A 21,564-nucleotide genomic window follows, 5' to 3' on the forward strand; every position below is an offset into this window, starting at 1 on the left:
CGGATACCCGTTTGCGACCCTGGTGCGGCCGGGTACGGGTAGACCGTGAGTCACTGGTGAGTAACTGTTTGTCACTCATTTCCCAACGTCTTGTCTCTTCTCACAATTCAAGTTCCTAGAATCAACCCACCCGTGCCTGCAACATGGCTTCATCCCAGAGGTCGCAATCAGGTACCCGATACCCGTACCCTACCCGTACCCAGCCGGGTACGGGTAGGGTAAGGAATCAAAACCCGTTTGCGACCTCTGGCATACGTCAACGGCGACATCACCACCACCATCACCGTTTTACTGGTTGAGTGAAATAACTACAGTACCACATTGTGGGACGTCAGGAGTGGTGTTATAGTGGCGATGACGTAGCCTGCCATGCATAGATGTGCGACCCTTGTATCCACCGCCGGGTGAGGCCCTCCCCTACACCATGCGGGCCGTGGGCAGTTATTTGACCATACTTCACCACACTGGTCAATGCGTCTCGGTGAATGTATGTATGTATGTAGAATTTATTTCGCACCGCACATAGCCAACCGTGCTAAGAGGTGTGGGGGGGAGGGCAAGGACAACAAAACAACAAGCAGTTCTAGAGGTAGAATACACAAGGCAGGCAGTGTGAGCGAGACCGTACACACGAGATAGAACAGACGAAGACAAATCCAAGCGAGCCGGTACGAATGAGACAATAAAAATAAATTATTCGATTTCGAATCGCGGCCCCCCGAATTGCGATTCTGTGTCGTGCCGAGCCATCGAATGCGCGCCGCGTGACGATGCCCGAGGGGGGAATCGGTAGCTGTGCATTGCCATCGCAAAGTCCAAAAAGCTTATTATGTCACGGAGAGCGAAGTTCGTCTTGAGATGATGCGCACGGCCTTAGGTTTCATACCAGTCGAGCTTGTTGGCACAGTCATTCCAGACCACGGTGCAGGAGTCTACGCTTGTCTTGCCACAAGGGCAGGGTTACGTAACGTCGTGCGAGTAGCACAACGCTCGTGGGGGAAGGAGCGGGGGTGAGGAGGAGGAGGATGAGGGGGGGGGAGTTACACAACTGTGATGAGCGGAACTCCTTGCCCAAAGTGAGCAAAGGGCAGTTGGGCATTTCCACAAAATCCACGCGAACACTTCAGTCGCTGCTGTAATAACAACAATAATAATTGATTTGCTGTAATCACAAGGTGGTTTCTTTGCTCGGGCGTGATTATCACGACTACGAAGTACGGCAACCGCGTTGCTTGTTTACGCAGGAAAAGAATCAGGATAGCTTTTTTTTTCAGGGGGGTCCTGACAAGTGCCCAATAGCGTTTTTAGAAACCCCCTGCGGCACCCCGCAAGGCCATTTGGCCGGGCGTGCATTTTGAGCTTCTCGCCGTTTTTTTTTTCATTTAATAAGCAGGCAAAAAACAACAACATTCCCCTCCGTTAAAATCTCTTCCTTGAAATAACAGAAATTACTCCCCCCTCCCCGCCCCCAGGTAGCAGCCTCCCAAGCCGTGTGTGATGCACGATAACGCCCAGGCGATACATTTTTTTGTGCGAAGCGGCGTTTTGTAGGTTTTACATTTTTTTCTCAGAAAACAGGAAACGAGCTGCGTCGTTGAGGCCACTTGCCATCGGTTACCCAGCGGTTATTCACGGTTTGGCTCGTAGGAATATTTCGCGACCGATATTATTCACAGTAAAGGTTTTGTTTGTTTGTTGTTGGGGGGTTATATCGCGTAAATATTCACGTGTCGTTTTACCCGCCACCACCCGAAACAGCCGATTAGTAAGGTTTGTCACGTGAACAAAACGTGCAAATTAGCTGCTGCTTCAGGACACCGGTTGTGTGTTGGAGAGTAATTATTCACAATTGCGCTTTTGTTGCCGTTTGCTCTGAATATTTATTTTTACACGTTCGGAGTTAACGAAGGGCGGCCGCTTGTTTAGGACGATTCCGTAGAGATCAACGCAGGCACCGATTTGCGTGGATCGCGGCCGTCGTGGTCGTGAAGTGGGACCGACGCGTCTGTTCGGCGCGCTGTGGCTACGCTACTACGCATCGGGAGCTGTAGCGTAGTGGCGGTTAGCGCCGCTGCGCTACGAATCCGGCGACCCCGGGTTCGATTCCCGCACGCAGCCAACACGACGATAATCTGAACTGGTCCTGGGCCTCCCCTAGGTTGACTCTGCCTCAAATGAGTACCTGGTGTGGTGTGTAAACATCATCACTGGAGAGACGAAGGCGATCGAGCGTGGTGCTGGCCACCCACCTCCTTGTGTGCCGTGTCGGCCTTCATAGGTACTCCTAACAGCACTCGCCCCAACAGTCTTTTAAGGCCATACAGTGGATCGTTGTTTTTGCTTTACTACACTACAACAGCTGCTTTATACCCATTTTCCACTAGCACATGCGAGCTGAGCTAATAGGTGATGTCCACTGGGTATTTTGCCCTGCCCGGCCATAACCAAGCCTCCTCGTAAGACGTCCGAATCCTGCTTCTGGCCCAAGCAGAGCCAGGGAAAGGAGTTAATGGTGCTTCCGTTACGTGTGAAGTCCGTCAGTACAACTCAGCAACAACCGCCACTCACCAATAAGTGGCGGTGATGTCACCACGGCGCTTGTGCCAAGCTATGTGAAGTGTCGGAACGCCCACTGGCAGGAGGTCACGGGGCAGACCCGGGTGCCGAGGGTTGACCGACTGAGATGACTGGCAGATGCATCACCTGTGGCCCCTACTGTACAACTCGACCCGCAGCGTCAACCGCATGTGTTGCGTCTCGACTCGAAACGACTGATCTGGCTTCTGTTGGGGAAAAACAACCTGCTGCGACTTCTTCTTGAGCCGTGCCAGGCTTGCCCTGGTTAAGCAGTGGGAAAACGAGGCATCGACTAATTCTTTGGAAGGAAAACCACGTGCTTTTCGTGATTTATGTGTGGCTCTTTTTGGTTAGATCAGGAAAAATCTGTCGTGGGTTTTCCGATCGCAGGCGACACATACCCAGGTGGCTCCATTGATTGGGCACCACGGTGTCAAGATGCTTTTACCATCTACATGGCAGAGGCTCGGTCTCATTAGCAGCAGTTGCACTTTAACAACTCTGGCACCCCCCCCCCTCTCAGCCAGTCTACATAACAAAGGCTCAGTCCTTTGTTATGTAGACTAGCCGTAGTCTCAAGCCGCACCTTACCATAATTAAAAAGGGGGCCTGTCCTGGCCCATCCCCCCCCTCAACCAGTATATATACGGGGTAGTATCTCTTGGAATCTCTCATTTACTTGATACAGCAAGCGTGCTGTGACGGTTCCACCTGAAGACAGAAGCTTGTGTTGCCTCCGAAACGTCGTGATTTTTATTGTATTTTTATTTTATTTTACTTTTATTAATTTTAATTTTTTGCCTACGTGACTTTATCGAAAAAAACCTAAGAATATGAATATGTCAAGATGTTACTTTCCTAGCCTGGTATGCAGGAGGCCGTGGGTTTGATCCCGACCCTGACACCTGTATTTTTGGATTTTGCATGTTTTCCCCGTGGTTGTGTGGATTTTTCTCCGGGTCCTCTGGTTTTTCCCTCCACATGATAGCCACTTTCTTGAGCTCTAATTTATGGCCAGGTCACTTCTGAAAAAGAGCTATATAGCTCAGTGGGCCTTACCTAGTAAAATAAGAAATAGTTTAAGAAATAGTTTATATTGGTTGCAATGCAGAGGCAACGTACGTTAAAAAGAGTCCCCTGGATCACTGCAATACCGACTTGGGAAACTTTGGCCGGAAATATGGAGGTGAAATTTACTGCTTTTGTTAATCGAGTTAACAAGCAGGGAATGTGGCAGTTAAAGCAGCAGTATGGCCTCTGGGGGGGTTAGACGTGGCACGGAGCCTGGGTTTGAATCCAAGAAACTGGCTGTGATTTTCACCGGCGGTTTCAACATGCAGTAAATTGATGGTGTCAGCTTCGTCACCTCACCAATGATTGCACCCAAACAACAATCTGTGTTTCATAATTTTACTTTATCACTTCATTTGGATAAATTCCAGCTGTGAGGTTTTGAACATGGCATTGTGCTGCAGTTGCGATGAGCACTATCCTCTGCAACTGGGTATTTTGAGACGGTGCAGTGCCCACTATTGTGTGGATACCAGAGGTCGTTTGAAGGGGTCTCGGGACTAGTTCTGTGATATCCCATCCCTCTGGCCGTTTGTGCGAGAGTTCCAAATTAATTTTTCGCTTTGGAGGGGGGGGGGAACAAAATGATTGTGGTTTTATTTTCAATGCCCTTGTACCAGTTCGTCCTGTACAGGACAGTAGAATCTGCATGAGCGCCCCATATGATTTTGAATTGGAACCACAACAAAGACGGGTTAGAGCCGGGCCGTACCACCCTCAACGTGTGTATTTATGAGGCTGGATGTGGCAATAGAATTCCATTCTTTTATGTTGCAGCAACTCACGCTCGGGCACGTGGCCATGCTAAACTAAAACTAAGTTTATATTTGACCAGCTAAGGCCCACTGAGCTATGTAGCTCTTTTTCAGAAGCAACCTGGCCCCAAATAAAGTGGCTTATGTCGAAATTTATAGCAGCCAAATACTCTAAAACGCGTGTTTCTAAATGTGGAGTAAAATCCGGAGCGCCTGGAGAAAAATCCACGTGACCACGGGGAGAGAAACGTGCAAACTCCAAATATACAGGCATCAGGGTCGGGATCGAACCCACAACCTCCTGTATACCAGGTGAGGAAGTTAACATCTACAAGAGGACAAGAGGCACACTCAGTGAAACCAAGTCTGGCACGCGTGGGAGAAAACAGCGGTGCAACATTTATTACTGCCACTTAATTTTGTATTATTCTGAATGTGTTGTTCACCTCTGAGCTAACTCATCCGGCATAAGCTAAGCAGAGCCGAGCCCGGACGGTACTTTCACTGGCGATCACCGTGCGGGACACAGTTATTGGCCACTGCGGGGCTATGTGGTGGACAGCAGAGGGCAATGCAGCATACTCGATCATTGTGCTGTACTTCTACGCTCCCAGCGTCTATTCTCCACACCTTCACCAAATCCATGCTGACTTGCGTGGTGAAACCGGTCAACTCACTGCCGAAAACCTACCTGACGTGGCGAGGCCCTTATTTACACAAAGGGCAGCGCCGCATGTACACACGTACGTGGATCACCAATACAAACAATTCATCCGGGTGCCTTGGCTTCCTGCTTGGTGACCGCAGCGTCTCTCGGTTGTTCCCCCCCCCACTCCAGCCATCCATGCCGGCGGCTCCCTGCCCCTGCTCAAGGCCATGCTCAAGAGCTTCCTCTTCTCTTTCACACATGACAGACGATGTTGCAGTGCTACATATGACTGGCTATGTTTTCCCGAGAGCAGCGCTTACACGACCGGTGTGCAACAGAACATCCAGTACACTTCGGCAAAGTCCCAAGGTGTACCGTTGTATTTTCGGAATTTTATCGAAGAGGAAAGACCCTCACAGTTCACCAGCCAGGACGGACGAACCTCTCTCCCGTGCCGTTCAGTGGTCGATCCTGCCCCCACTCCTACCCCCCACCCCCCCCCCCACCTCCTGCCCTACCCTCTCCGTTGGCAGCAGACACGGCCGTCAGCCCTCACCTCCCCGGCATTATCGCTACCCTCGGTCGCGCATGCGCAGTTGGGCAAATGATGTGCCGCGAATTTCGAGCCAGCTCGAAAAGCGTGAGCCGTGGAATGAGAATGGTGCAGAAGCACTGCACTGCTACAATTAGTGCGGTTGGCTACGTACGGTGCGAAAGAAGTTCAGCATATATACTTATATTATACAAACTGAATATATAACCATGCACATGAGGCGCACCTCAAACGGTTTCTATACAGCGCGTCGAGATGCGCTTGCAATCGTCGCGCAATGCAAAACCCACGTATTTCTTCGAGTGTCTCATCGTGATATTTTTCTCTCCTCTCCATTCAGCCGTGGCGCTGCAGGAGTTTGCCGAGCTGCTCCGTCTGATGGACGAGGAGCGATCGCGCGTGGTGAGTGCCTCGCCCTCCAGCACCGGCGCCGATCGCCGACGCGTCGCCTTGAATTCGTAGCCTGCACCGAAGGGGCCGACGTGTCCACACCCCGTGGTGGCGAGATGTTGACCACCTCGTCTGGGTCGTAGGTTCGATCCCAACCCTGCCGCCTGTATATTTGAAGTTTGCGTGTTCTCCCTGTGGTTGCGTGGATTTCTCTGGGGGCCCTCCGGTTTTTCCCGCCACATTTAGGATCAACGTGTGCTTAGAGTATTTGGCTGCTATATATTTCCACGTGATAAGCCGCTTCGTTGAGCTGTCATTTGTGGACAATTCATTTCTGAAAAAGATCTAATACAGCTCAGTGGGCCTTACCTGGTAAAATATAAATAGTTTAATTGTAGTTTAAATCGTTTTTTTGTTATAGTTTAATTGTTTCAACATACAATGTTGGGCCAACGTTGGCATGTTGTTGGAACCATTGGTCCAACATTGGCGGGGTGTTCCACATCTACTTGGCCCCCTCCCTAGTGAGCTAATTCACCACGACAGCGATACGCGAGGGTTGATTCGTTCATCAAAACAAACTAGACGGACAGCAGTCCATGAAGTTGGTGTCGTTTTTTCTGTCGGAATTAAAATAATGATGGTTAAGAAGTATATATTATCCATCAATGCATGTGCCACCTGCTGTGGAGCGTGGCTCAGAAACATTGACATCGAGAAAAGCCGGTGAAGTAAAGGGTGAAAAGTGTGCAGAGATTTACGAAGAGGCATGCGCTGGGCATCGCATCAAGAAATGGGAAGAGGGACGCGTGGATTCGATAACTCTGCGTTTAGTTTTTTTGCCATTCCCCCGCAGCTCCGATAAGCACGGTTGGCTACGTACGGCGCGAAAGAAGTTCAACATGCTTACATGCGACACACGCGGGTTAACGACATCGGTCAAACTGCCAGGAAGCGTAAGTGGCAATGGTCAAGAGGCGCCGCTAGAAACGACGTCAACCGATGGTCAAGATGAATAAGGGATGGACCGTGTCTGAGAGGACGTCCACCAGAGGAGCTGGAGCGAAGGAATCGGCTGTGTGCAACCGCGAGATGGAATAGTTGCATCGCAGGATAGCGTGGACAATGACAGTGCAGGGAGGGCCTCCTCCAGCTGTGGGCTGATCATGATTTGTCTTTCGATTTAAAGCTTTCGTGACTGCAGGGATTCATCTTCTTGGTTTTTTCAGTAAAGTCACGTAGAATGGAAATAATAAAATAATAAAAATAAACATAATAAAATAATTCTTACGACGTTTCGGCCACAACGCAAGCAGCCGTCCTCAGGTGAAGAATAGGTCTGTCGAGAAGACAGAGTCATTCAGAAGAATAGGTCTGTCGAGAAGACAGAAGACAGAGTCTGAATGACTCTGTCTTCTCGACAGACCTGTTCTTCACCTGAGGACGGCTGCTTGCGTTGTGGCCGAAACGTCGTGAGAATTATTTTATTATGTTTATTTTTTATTATTTTATTATTTCCATTCTACGTGACTTTACCGAAAGAACCAAGAAGATGATTTGTCTTGTTTCTGGGCCACTCGGGAGTTTTGGGCCCTGAACAAATGTGTTTTCGGCCGCTGCTAAATCCGTTCTTGGCTGACGTCGTTTTGCTGCAGGTATTATCGAAGCAGCATTAGTAAAAGCAGCAGTATCATCTCTAACAGCAATAACAACAACAGCCACCATTCACTACTAAGTGGTGGTGACATTACCACGGTGTTAGGCCAGGTGCATTTTGAGGCCATGTGCAGTGTCGAAGGCTCGCTAACAGGAAGTCACGGGACAGACCCAGGTGCCATGGGTTGACTGACTGAGATAGCAACAGCAGCAGCAAATGCAGCAGCTCTAACAACAGCAGTAGCAGCAGCAGTAACAATAGCCACTAATGAGTCTCACTCTGCAGCGTTTCCCACCACTGTTGGTCAATCGTAACCTCCCGTTGTGTTGTCTTTAAACAACACCTGTGACGCTTGCTCTCGGAATGTGTGCGTTGGTGTGTTCAGCTTTTGAGAGCCGTTGCTCGAGCTCAAACATTCACAACACTGTTGTGAATCCATCGGTTAAAATTGTAAAAAAAAAGCCAACGGAGCCGACAAAAGTTATTCGCAAACTTCTCAAGCGCTTCTGTTTGTCAGTTGTTCAATTGTACTGGGAGTAAAACAAAAAATCATCACGTTCGTCAATAACAGTGTGGCCATAGAAGAATTTGTTTTTAATAATATGCGACGTTCCCGACAATAGGCCTTCTTCAAAGCGCACAAATAGAGAGGGCAGAGAGGTGGAGTGAGCCACTCCTGAGTGAGCCACTCCTGAGTGAGCCACTCTACCTTCCTATGCACTGTGGCGAAGGGCCATTGACGAACGTTGCCTATTTGTAAATTATTTTCTTTTAAGGCCCCCGTTTTATTGACGAACGTGTTGAGTTATATTTTTTTATTGTTAGTGCTTTGTGCACCACTGGCAATGGTGTATCACCAGATGACGTGTTTAATTTTGTGGCTTATAATACATCACTAAACTAAAACTACTAAACTATTTCTCTTCTTGGTTCTTTCGGTAAAGTCACGTAGAATGGAAATAATAAAATAATAAAAATAAAACATAATAAAATAATTCTCGACAGACCTGTTCTCCACCTGAGGACGGCTGCTTGCGTTGTGGCCGAAACGTCGTGAGAATTATTTTATTATGTTTTATTTTTATTATTTTTATTATTTTTTTATTTCCATTCTACGTCACTTTACCGAAAGAAACAAGAAGATGAATCCCTGCAGTCACGAAAGCTTTAAATCGAAATTTACTAAACTATTTCTTATTTTACCAGGTAAGGCCCAACTGAACTATGCAGCTCTTTGTCAGAAGCGACCTGGCTGCCACAAATGATAGCTCAACAATAAGCGGCTCACCATGTGCAAATGTATAGCGGCCAAATACGCTAAACGCGTGATGTTGATTCTGAATGTGGAGGGGAAAACCGGAGGACCAGGAGATCAAATCCACACGACCACGGCAAAGATAGAGAGAGAGACATGCAAACTCCAAATATACAGGCACCAGGGTCGGGATTGAACCCACGACTTCCTGTATACCAGTCGAGGTAGTTAACATCTTGCCGCATCAACTACGCTTGAGCCCGATTTAACCATGGGTGATTGAAATGCAGATTGGAATCCAGGATCTCAGCAGTGCTTGCGCAGTATCTCTGACCCCTGAGTCGCATGGTGAAACTAGCTTTGAAATCATCTCGCATTCATCGCTATTCTACCAGCGTATGTACGTTGAACTTATTTAACACCTTCCGTAGCCAACCGTGCTCATTGGAGGTGTCGGGGAAGGACCACAAATCAAAAGAAGAAGACAGTGTGCTTAAAGAATACAGTCTATTCAAAGCAGTGTCTACGACATGCTGTCGTATATGCAACAGAAGCACGGTCGTTGACGAATAAGATGGAACAAAAGTTTAAAAGTGCGCAAGGAAGCATGCTTTGAATTATACCGAGACTGAATGAGGTGCACATGGATAAGAGAACATACGCAAGCAAGAGGTGTCGTATTGAGGGATTAGAAAAGTAAGTTAGAATGTCAGGGAATGCAAATGAGGCCAAGAAAAAAAGGAAATTTCTTGAGGTTGTCAAAGTCTTTTGACTACTGGAGCTAATACTTCATCAACTCCACAGATACGCTGTTGTTGACACTGGAAGTGAGTTGTTATGAGTAATAGTATTGCCTGTGTGTCAGAGGTCGCAACCGGGTACCCGATACCCGATACCCGGCTACCCGGCTACCCGTACTCGGCCGGGTACGGGTACCCGTTTGCGACCCTGGTGCGGCCGGGTACAGGTACGGGTAGGCCGTGAGTCACTGGTGAGTAACTGTTTGTCACTCATTTCGGGTAGGGTACGGGTACGGGTAGGATACGGCTACCTGTACCCGGTCGGGTACGGGTACCCATTTGCGACCCTGGTGCGGCCGGGTACGGGTACGGGTAAGGAATCAAAACCTGTTTGCGACCTCTGCTGTGTGTGTGTGCGCGTGTGTCTTGTGTGTGTTATGACTCGCCTTGACAGATGGAAAATGCTCAGAAGATCATGATTCGACCTTTGGAGTCTTTCAGGCAGCAACTGGAGACAGCCAAGGTGAGAGTGGAGCGAGAATTTAAGTGAACTTTTATTTTGAAAGAGATTGCATACGTCTTTTTTAAAATATAAATTTTCGCACTTGTGGCATATTTTCTCACACGCCCTGCCACAGATAAATATTTTTTTGCATCACGTTCAAACCAATAGCTTTAAATGTATATAAGAATCATAGCTGTATTTTATCCAAATCAAGCTTCATAATTGATTTTCGGGTCACGTCGCGTGATCTGACACTCAAATTAATTGTAAATCCTAACTTTGGTCACGACGGCCTTCACGTGTTTAACTTTAGCACAATCGGTGACCAGCATTGTTACCATCAGCTCGCCGCACTTGACAACCCAGTTTAATTCAGGACGCTCAGGATATCCGTCGCTGATATATATCACTGATGTTGACCGTGAGCGGGAATCGATCACGGGTCGCTGGGGTTCATGTCGCAGTGCGCTAACCACTGCACCACCGCCCCAGAGGGTACACACATGGACACACACGTATTTATTGAATTCATGTGAGCATTCAAAAACTGTTGGTTCCTCCTTTCAAACCATTTTGACTCTTACTCTTCGTATGTACACTGCATGCCAATTCATTCATCATCATCATCATCCAGCCACTAGAGACCATTACATTTGACGCAGCGTTAAAACAAAACGGTCGATGCTTGAATCACGTCGCAACGATGAGTTGGATCGCAAGGGAATAAAGTCATCACAAGCTCCACCACCAACAACAACAACCTCCTCTCCAAACCAAGGAGTGGGACCATGCTCACTGCCGCGCATCTTTTCACCGTGGCAGCTCTCGCCATCCGAAACGTGGTCGTCATCATCGTCGTCGTCGTCATCGTCGTCATCATCGTCATCATCGTCACCGTCTCTGCTGCTGCTGCTGCACATTCGCAGCAGTAGCAGCAGTAGCAGCAGCAGCGTTCGCTCTGCACCGACTTTAAAGAGGCGCTTTTTTTAAAGAATAGTTTTTATCACAACTCAACGCCAGCCCGCTACAAAACACCGATGGCAGAGCGGAGGGGGGAACAGAAACTCCGCAAACAGCAACCCGATTTCTGTGGGGACAGGGCCCCAAAGAAGGGGGGAGATTGGGCTCACCGCCCCCACCCAGGGGGGGACCTCGTGCGGGGTGAAGGGTACTTGAAGGTTTATGACTTGAAGAGACATTTAAAGGCCCCACCTCATTCTTCTGGTTTTCGAGCGACACTCCGAGATTGGCTCCACCTCGGAGTGATGGTCAGTTATGTCCGTGAATTACTAATGTGCGTTACAAATTGCATAATTATATTACGATTATTATCTAACCGTCCAGGCGGCAGAGCTGTAGAGCGAGTGGCTAGCAATCAGGTGGAGGGGAGGATTGACTCGAACCCATCATCCCTCCAGGGTCGTTAAAATCAGTGGTGTCTGCTCTGTCATAGCAGTGTGGGATTTCCTACCACTTGCTCAGAACTCTTCGTGGTAGAGGGGCACCCCCTTAAGTGCTCATTTGAGCAAGAAATCACTTTTTCTGCTTCCTCTGGATGCCTATCGCACTTCTCTGAGTCACGCGGCGTTCGCATTGCTCTTGGCGCATCACCAAGTGGTGGTGAAACCGGCCCGGCCGGGGCGTTGCCTCGCTTGTGGCCCACGGAGACAACTTGCACGGGTTACGTAGCGCGATTCCCGACGCGCCGTCGCCTGCTGAAGTGTTTCATTGGCGGTGCAGGAAGCTGTCGGCGTAGCAGCAGCAGCAGCACCTATTTTGCATCTTCGCAAATTGTTGCAACTTTTTTTTTGTTGCGCTCTCCGGTTTGCGTCTCCCAGATTGTTGGTAAACCTTTGAACAGTTTGCCAAGAGGGTATGTCCCAGCACCCAGTGAGACGGAATAAAATATGAGAGGCAATCAGTTTAACACGTAGCAGGCTTTCGCGACCAATATCATCCATATAATAGAGGGTTTTTTTGGGTTGGATCGCGTAAATATAGAAATGTGTCGTTAAAACCCGCCACCACCTGACACAGCCAACTAGTAAGGGTTGTCACGTGAACAGAACGTGGCTAATTCGTCACTAGTACAGCACACCGGTTGTGTGTTGGAGAGCCAAGCCACAACATTTACAAACTCTGATGAAGCTAGTTGTAAATTACTGGCAAGACGTCGTACTCAGATTGTAAATACTGTGGCTTGGCTTTTCAACACACAATCGGTGTGCTGTACTAGTATACTACACTATACACTACACTACTATACACTACACTATATACTACACTCCTATACACTACATTATTATACACTACAATACTATACACTACACTATACACTACACTACTACACACTACACTATACACTACACTCCACACTAGTGCTGTACTAGTAACGAATTGGCCACGTTTTCTTTACGTGACAGCCCTTACTAGTTGGTTGTGTCGGGGGGTGGCGGGTTTCAACGACACATTTCTATATTTACGCGATCTAACCCCAAACAAACCTCTGTTGTAGATGAGAGGCAATGTTTGAGACGGTAGAAATGAGACGGAACAAAAGGTCAACAATATGTCATGAGTCGACGCAAATGAGATGCCGATAGCATTTCGCCACCGTGGTTTGGTTCTTCCTCGTTGTCCGTCAAGCGCTCGTCACCGGCGCGATGACGAACGCGGAACGGCTCGACGTGTCTTCGAGGATGGACGAACAAAGAAAATAGTTGCCGATTTGAAGCTTTCGTGACTGCAGGGATTCATCTTCTTGGTTCTTTCGGTAAAGTCACGTAGAATGGAAATAATAAAATAATGAAAATTAAACAATAAAATAATTCTCATTCAGACGCTGTCTTTCTGACAGACCTGTTCTTCACCTGAGGACGGCTGCTTGCGTTGTGGCCGAAACATCGTGAGAATTATTTTATGATGTTTTATTTTTATTATTTTATTATTTCCATTCTACGTGACTTTACCGAAAGAACCAAGAAGAGAAGAATAGTTGCCGTCTCGGCCTGACCCCGCCATCCATTTTCTGTGTGCCGGGTCACGAAGCTGCAAGGCGGCCTCGCTGGAGGATGGGGTCAGAAATGTCGCCGATGGGAAGCGGCCATCGGGAAACGGAGGCGGGATCGCGGTGTCTCATTCGTCTTCTTACCAGAGGTCGCAAACGGGTTTTGATTCCTTACCCGTACCCGTGCCTGGCCGCATCAGGGTCGCAAATGGGTACCCGTACCCGTACCCGGCCGGGTACGGGTTCCCCTTCCCTACCCGTACCCTACCCGAAATGAGTGGCAAACGGTTACTGACCAGTGACTCACGGCCTACCCGTACCCGTACCCGGCCTCACCAGGGTCGCAAACGGCTACCCGTACCTGGCCGGGTATGGGTAGCCGGGTATCGGGTAGGGTACGGGTATCGGGTACCCGGTTGCGACCTCTGCTTCTTACTCTTAGGTTTTTTCGGTAAAGTCATCCACCTGATGACGGAGACTTGTGTTGCCTCCGAAACGTCGTGATTTATAAATTTTTATTTCTATTATTATTTCAAATTTTTTTTTTTTACCTACGTGACTTTACCGAAAAAACCTAAGAGTATGAATCCTTGCAGTCACGAAAGCTTCAAATCTAGAATTCTCATTCGTTTGTTCGGAGACGCGTGGCCCTAAAACTCGACGAGATTGCTCTGAGCCAGAACAAATTAAACTGCAGCGCAATTAAGAGATGGGCCATATACAGTTAATTAGCGGATTATCCGGCTTTGCCGATGAACCGGCGCTTGCGAAGCGGCAAATTAATAATTTTAGGTTTAGCATATAAGCTGCTCTCCACTTGTCGGGGGTCAGTGACTCGTTGCCCACGTGACCGCAGGCACGTCAGCAATGACAGCGATGGCTTTTAAGAAACAACAACAAAAAGAGACGGTGCGTTTATACCGCTTCAACCGCTCTCTACAGCCGGTGAACAACATATGGGTTTTCTCGCCTCGTTTCGACACAAGCTGCGTGTAACATCGTCTGCGCGTTTGTTTTGTCCGGGGCTAGCCTTCTCGCTCCCACCCCCCGCCACCCCACCATCACCACCACTCCCAATGCCCGAGCCAGCGTGACCCCCACGACGCACCACGCGCTTCCGGGACGACAACCCCGCGTGCACCAAAGTTTTGAGTCGCTCGCGCGAACAGCAGCAGCAGCAGCTGCTGCTGCTGTTGTTGCCGCTCGACAAAAGTCTGTCGTCAAATCCCGCCGAACAAGTTGTCGTCCTCGTAGTCATCGCCCAACCCCCCCCGGCCCCCCCCCCAGCTGGGGTGTGGTGCGTTGGCGGGGTGGGCCTCGGTGGCATCTCGGCGGTTGACCCCTCCCAGTTGTGGAGGGCGCCAGAAACGCAACAAAAACACTGCCTCACCACGGAGTCGAGACGCGTGACCCCTGCCAGTTTAACACGTGGCAGTTAGGAGGCTTTCTTCGAACAATGTGATCCAAAAGAAAAATTGGGTTTTATTGCGTAAATATGAATGTTGTTGAACCGGCCACCAGCCGACACGGCCAATTAGTGAGGTTTTTTTTCACGTAAACAAAACGTGCGTTACTACTTATACACACACTGGTGTGTTGTGGAGGAAGCCCATAGCATTTACCGCAGGGGAGGACCTCTTCACAGATCTGGCTAAATCGCTTGATGAAGCTGGCTGCAATCAAATGCTAAACGTCGCAGTACTCGGGTTTACTCCCCAACACGCCGGTGTCACCTTTCCCGCGCTGTTCCCGCCGGCAGGAGGAGAAGAAGAAGTTCGAGAAACAGACGGAGAAGTACTACAGCCTCGTCGAGAAGAACCTGGGGCTGTCGTTCAAGAAGAAGGAAGCTCAGTTTGCCGAGGTAAGCGAGCGGCCGTCGATTCTTCGCTTCCCTCACCGACCGTCACCGTCACCGCCCCTCCGATGTGTTTGCCGTTTGTCGCCGCCGCGTGTTGTTGTTCTGCGCGATGCCCGACGTTTCGCTGCGCGCCCTGGGATCTTCTGGAAGGCTCGTTGAAAAAGCCCTAAGAGTTGTGGCGTGCAAACGTGCGGAAAGTCGCGCCGAAGCAACGCTCGGGTGCAGCCTGAGAACGTTGGAGAGCTACGCAGCACAACCACAAGCGGCAGTGCCATCGTCATCATCATCGTCGTGGTCATCATTGTCACCATCAATACTATCATCAATTTTGATTACAACCCTATTTACCATCCACACGTTGAAATCGATTTTCTTCCCCGAGCCGCGTTGCCGGGTTGGCACTATCTGCTCTCCTCCGTCATTGTCAACCGTGATCCATCCACCCCCAAGGCTTCACCATCACCCACGGTCTGGCCAAGCGTCCGTTCATCTGTTGCCTGTGCACGAAGTAGGGGCATAAGAACAAACAGTTGTTAAAGGAACGATAGGAGTACAAAGTTGGTTAGCAAAACACTTTTGAAAGGTGAGCAAATCGCTCTGTTTGAAAGCAAAAACGATTGTGTGCTGTAACATGTGATTGTGTGTTCCTCTCTCTGCCTCGGTGTAATATTGATACGTATCACAAGTGTCACCCTGTGATTCGTCAGCTTCCATTGCCTCTCAAGCAGGAAAGCGTCCGAGTGTTTACTTCCTCTCTGCCTTTTGGGCATCAACGCATTTAACCGCCCGCCCCGGGTTTTGTTTGCTCCACGAGCCCAAATGTAACGGCATATTATTTGCATTTAATCCGCGTAAATTTAGAGGCGATAATGCGGCCTCCAAGCGCGCGGTTAGACGTGCGTTGTGAGTGCGTCCGTCGATCGTCGTGAAGACTTATCCTGAGACATTTTGCGAGGATGTTTTTTTCCTTTTCAAACCGCTCGCGCTCCGTCACGTGATTTACGATCACAAACTCGATCCTGATTTGGGGCGAAGGTGAAAACATTTTTCCCCGAAAAATTTTCTCAAACGTTAAATCCCTAGGGGGGTGGGGGGGGGTGGGGGTGGGAGTCAACTCCAGACAGCGTGTTTCCTCTTGACAAGAAGCACGCGTCAATAAGTATCCAACGGGCGCCGGGGACGCGTTTTCCTCTTTAGAATCTGGTGCAGTCGGAAGGTGGCGTTGCGGTTCCGAGGTCCGGAGCGGTTGAACGGGCACTGGCTGGGTTCGAATCCAGGCAGCCACAAGTGCAGCGAGCTGATGGTCTCAGCCCAGTCACCAATGACCGCAAAGACAAATACAGAGATCCCCGTGTAGCCTTAACAGACTTGGGGCAAGTGCTGTTAGCGAGTAGCACCTATGAAGGCCGGCACGGTACGCGAGGGGGTGGGTGGCCAGAACCACGCCCGGCCGCCTTTGTCTCCCGAGTGGCGAAGTTTACACACCGTACCAGGTACTCATTTGAGGCTGAGTTGCCCTAGGGGATGCCCAGGAGTTCGTAGCACAGCGCGCTGACCGCCAGTGACTGCACACACACACAAAAACCATGCGAATTCAAACATCAGCCTGCCTGTAACGCAACAAACGTGCCTCGCTTGTACAGACAGGGTGGTAAAGTGCTGCCCTCTTCTGTTTGGACTGGAGATCACATGACATGACATCAAAGAGGGGGGGTAGCTCTGTGGTTTTCGCCTCCTGCGGACCGTTCTCGGCAAGAAATCCACGTGGATTCTTCGTTTCTCGTCGCTATGCCGACACCACAATCGAGATACATTTTGGCGAAAACGACGCGTGTAGTACGTTAATTAAATCAGGATCAGAATCATTATTCATACCGGTGGAATCTGATGAGCTATGAAGCTCTTTTTCACAGATGTCCAGTGGGGGCAGCGTCAGCAGGTTATATCAACAACAACAACAACAACAAAATAAATACAATCAAGGAAACACGAGTAAAACAGAGAAGCGTTAGGCAATCAACAACAAAAAATAAAGATAACATATAAACAAAATCCTTAAGTGGAGCATATTTTAAATGAGTAACACGAAGCAAACGCATCAGAATATACTCGATCACAATCGCTGAATCGTTACGCGCCTAATCCCCCCTCTCCCCCCTCCCCGTGTCCTGCATCTTGACGTCCCCAGCACGACAAGTATGTCGAGCAAGAGCGGAGCCAGTTCTGCGAGACGTCGCTGCAGTACATCAGCACCGTGCAGGCCGTGCAGGAGCGCAAGATGTTCGAGTTCATCGAGCCCGTGAGTTCAAATTTTATTTTTTCACCCGCGGCAGCCGTCGGCAGCCGTCGGCACGTTCTGCGATCGTCCAGTCGGGCGCCGTACCCGATCACGACAGTGGTCAGCAGATCTGTTGACTAAATTAAACACATTTTCTTGGTTCTTTCGGTAGAGTCGCGTAGAAGGGAAATAGTAAAATAATAAAAATAAAACAATAAAATTCTCACGTCGTTTCGATTGCAACACAAGCAATCGTCATCAGGTGTGAAAACCACAGCAAGATGATGATTGCTTGTGTTGCAATCGAAACGTCGTGAGAATTTGATTGTTTTATTTTTATTATTTTATTATTTCCCTTCTACGTGACTTTACCGAATGAACCAAAGAATATGAATCCCTGCAGTCACGAAAGCTTTAGATCGAAATTTCAATTAAACACATGATTATTTTTCCAGTTAAGGGCCACTGCAGTATCATCAGATGACTTGTTTAATTTTGGCGCTGATAATACATCGCTAAAACTAAAACTACTCAACATTTTTTTTATTTTACCAGATAAGGCCCACTGAGCAAATTATAGCTCAACGAAGTGGCTTATCACGTGGAAAATTATAGCAACCATATACTCGATATGCACGTGATTCTAAATGTGGAGGGAAGAGCTGGAGGGAGAGAGAGATGCGCAAACTCCAAATATACGGCAGGCGTCAGGGTTGGGATTGAACCCACGGCCTCCATTATATCACGCAAGGTAGTTAACATCTCATAACCACCGTGGCACCCCTAATAAAGCAAACCCCATCAAACTGCCCCTGGGGCAGCACCTGCTACCTCCTTGGGGTGGCGGGGGGGGGCCCTGCCCCCCACGCACATGGCTCTCCCCGTGAGGGTCACCGCCTCCTGAGCTGCAAAATAAACCGGGGGGCGGTACTATGGCGAGCAGAATATCCTGCAGCACCAGAAGAAGGGAGGGATGCGCGTAACTGCATTGTTTCGAGCGGTGTATGATCGCACAACTGACAAAAAACTGGGACTGTGGGGAGCATTAGTGCAAAGCTTAGTGCCCTGCGCTACAAACCCAACGACCCGAGTTCGATTCCCGCTCACAGCCAACACCAGTAAATATTTTCAGATTAGCTACTAGCCACCCACCCCCTCGTGTGCTGTGGCTGCCTTGTAGGTTCTCGCTCACAGTCCTTGCCCCAACAGTCTGTGAAGGCTACATGGGGGGGGATCTTTGTCTTTGTTTCCACAGCTTCTGGCGTTCACCCACGGGCTGTGCACGGCCTACCACCAGGGCTACGAGTACGCGAAGGACTTCAACCTTTACAAGATACAGCTGCAGATGAGCATACAGAGGGTAGGTGCATTCACCACCCACACTGTTGTTGGGAAGCACTCGCACGTGCTCATATTTTCCCCCCATTTGTGTGTGTGTGTGTGTGCGCAATCGGTGTAATGTCAGAAGACGAAGTATCCATTGGGAAGTCTCGCAGAGCAGTGGCAAGCCTTCATTTTGGAGAATGTCCCGTGGAAGTAGAAATTACAGAGCTACCTCTAATATCCCATAAAGTGACCTCTGGTCCATACAGAAGGGGGCAGCACTTTCCCACCCACCACGTATGATATTTTGACTTCTCAGAGCTGGAATCGGGGCCATATTTAATGTAAAAACAAATGTTGGCGCAGTCATATTGGTAACTGGTTGAGGCCATCAGCTCACTGCACGTTTGGTTAAAATCACAGGCGGCTGAAATCCATAATCGACCCTGGGATATATCAGTGGTGCCGGCTCAGTGTTCCGATCCCTAAGCCCCCCCCCCCGCCCCCTCGGCGTCTTTGAGAAACACAGACTCAATCAACACCGCCGGCTTCCGTACAAACCCCGCCACGGATCGCGTGGCAATTTTCCAGTGGAGCTAATCGACCCAATGGCATTTTTGCTCTAGACGTGCTATTTGCTACTGGGGGGGGGGCGGTGGGGGGAGGAAGTAAGGACAGGGTTTTTAAAAAAAAGGGCTTGGCTGCTGGACGGCCAACAATAAATTGCATGGCTGTCAACGTGTTAAAATAATGTTTTAGTTTAAAAGGAACAAACAAAATCTGTTCATGTTTCATACACACTGCGATACGCGGCGCCGTTTAAGAAAGCAAAGGCTGAATGTAGCAACATCGGCACCGCTGGTTGTGATCTCTTTCGCGGTGTTGACAATATCCATGCGGAATTACGAAACGCACTTCGACCGGTGGTCGTTTTAATTTTTTGCTGCCGCCGGGAAACATTCCTCTCCTGCGTGAGAAATCGAACTCAGAACTCGTTTTGCTCGATGACCTTGACAGACTCGTTGTGCAAGTGCCGTTATCGCTGGCGCAGCCCATGCACGGAGCGCTATGGGCACCATCACGCACCCGTCCGACCGCCTTTGATCTTCCAGTGTCGTCGCTGCTGTTGTTGTGATTATTGGACCGCACCGGCTACTCATTTGTTGCCGGGTCTGTCGATGGATACGCCAGCAATAATAATAATCAAGTTCAGATACCGCTCGTCACTGGGTACTCCGCATCATGCCCTTTGCTCGAGTCATCCGGAAGCAAAGCAGGATGGAGCCTGCATCAGTTTAACACGTCGCCTTTCACAACCAGTATTATCCACATTTCGATTCAAAGCTTTCGTGACTGCATGGATTCATCTTCTTGGTTCTTTCGGTAAAGTCCGGAAGCAGGGAAATAATAAAAATAGCATAATTAGACAGACCTGTTCTTCACCTGAGGACGGCTGCTTGCGTTGTGGCCGAATTTTATCTTATTATGTTTATTTGTATTATTTTATTATTTCCCTTCGACGTGACTTTACAGAAATAACCAATAATACAATATCATCCATACGAAAGGTTATTATTTGGGTTAGATTGCGTGAATATAAATGCGTCGTTACCCCCCCCCCCGCCACCATTCGACACAGCCAATGGATAAGCCTGAATGACGCTCGGATGGGGGACCCACCGTAAATGAAGAAGATTTCTATCGGCGGTTGCTGCTGCTGCTGCTGGGCTACGTGGTGGGCAGCAGAGGGCAGTGCAGCACAATCCGTTGCTGTGCTGCCGTTAAATGCTCTCCGTTTTTTGCACTCCCCTCCTTCACCGGCCGGCACTGACCAACCGACGTGGGGAGGCCTTGGTTCTTCACCGATTAGCCAAGGGGCTGCCCGTGTACAGGGCGGTCCAGATGTCTTGTGACCCCCCAATTAATTGACCCCTAACATGTTTTTTTTCCTTTGCATATTAATTTTTGTTTTGAGAGCATCACGAGACGGTCCGGACCACCCTGCACCGTACACGCACATCGCCCTTGATGCACCCGATCATCGGGTCTCTCGGAAACTCAGCGGCTCTGGTTTAGTGTGAGGGCTCACGAGGGCGTGCCAGGCGTTGTGGACGTGGGGCTGTGAGGTGGCCAGGAGATGGCTGTGAGGAGTGCTGCCCCCCTCCACCCCTCCCCACGTCCGCCTGGTGGGTTTTCTCCGGGCTCTCCGGTTTCCGCCAACATAAAGCCAAACGCTCGTCAATGGAACTGGACGAGCTTCCCACCGCAAAACCCTCCTAATGCGTCGTCTTGAGACTCAGCAAGTCCTTTCCTGGAGTAAAAAAATCAATCCATCGCCCAGTCGTATCTGACTTAAGTGCAGAGCGAAATTGTTACGTGATGGGTTGCAACGGTGAAGTCTTCAACACGCTGGAGGGGACCCGGTTTAGTCGCAGGCAGCTGCCCGGATTTATTACCCCAGGTTCTCAGGATTGCCAGCTGGGCACTTTGACCCTTGAGCCACTTGACCCCCCCTCCCCCTCCCTGACCACGGAGGACTTGAACATGGAACGCGCAAGGCAGTGAGCTAGCAGCCCCATTGAACTGGGGAGGGTTTTTAAATATAATTCAAAATTCCGCCAGTCTACAATGTATTATTTTAAGCCACATCACTGAGGGCTGGGGGGGGGGGTCACGTGGGCCCGTGCGCAGCAGCAGCAGCCTTGCGTAAGGCCTCGCACGCCAGCGTGGGTGTGTCGCTTCTTGCAGACGCGCGACCGCTTCGAGAGCACGCGCTCCGAGGTGGAGCGCCTCAAGCAGAAGGTGCGGGAATCTCCCGAGGAGCACAAGCGCTCCAGCGACTACACCGTCGAGGGCTACCTCTACGTGCTGGAGAAACGTACGCTCCCCAGCACGCGCGCACGCGCGCACGCACGCTTGGACTCGCATGCACGCGTGTATCGGAAG

The 21,564-nt window shown here is 49.6% G+C and overlaps 1 protein-coding gene across 5 annotated transcripts in view; it reads left to right on the forward strand.

Moving 5' to 3' along the window:
- Positions 1-21,564, forward strand: part of ARHGAP10 (Rho GTPase activating protein 10) — a 104,725-nt gene that overhangs the window by 22,394 nt on the left and 60,767 nt on the right. For all 5 annotated transcript variants that reach the window (XM_078863204.1, XM_078863205.1, XM_078863208.1 and 2 more), the window contains exons 3-8: positions 5,946-6,007; positions 10,102-10,170; positions 14,919-15,020; positions 17,206-17,316; positions 18,551-18,655; positions 21,367-21,496. In XM_078863204.1, the coding sequence (XP_078719330.1) occupies positions 5,946-6,007; positions 10,102-10,170; positions 14,919-15,020; positions 17,206-17,316; positions 18,551-18,655; positions 21,367-21,496 (579 nt within the window). The remainder of the gene's footprint in view (positions 1-5,945; positions 6,008-10,101; positions 10,171-14,918; positions 15,021-17,205; positions 17,317-18,550; positions 18,656-21,366; positions 21,497-21,564) is intronic.

The sequence above is a fragment of the Lampetra fluviatilis genome, chromosome 15 (genome assembly GCF_964198595.1).
Source record: "Lampetra fluviatilis chromosome 15, kcLamFluv1.1, whole genome shotgun sequence".
Classification (NCBI taxonomy): domain Eukaryota; kingdom Metazoa; phylum Chordata; class Hyperoartia; order Petromyzontiformes; family Petromyzontidae; genus Lampetra; species Lampetra fluviatilis.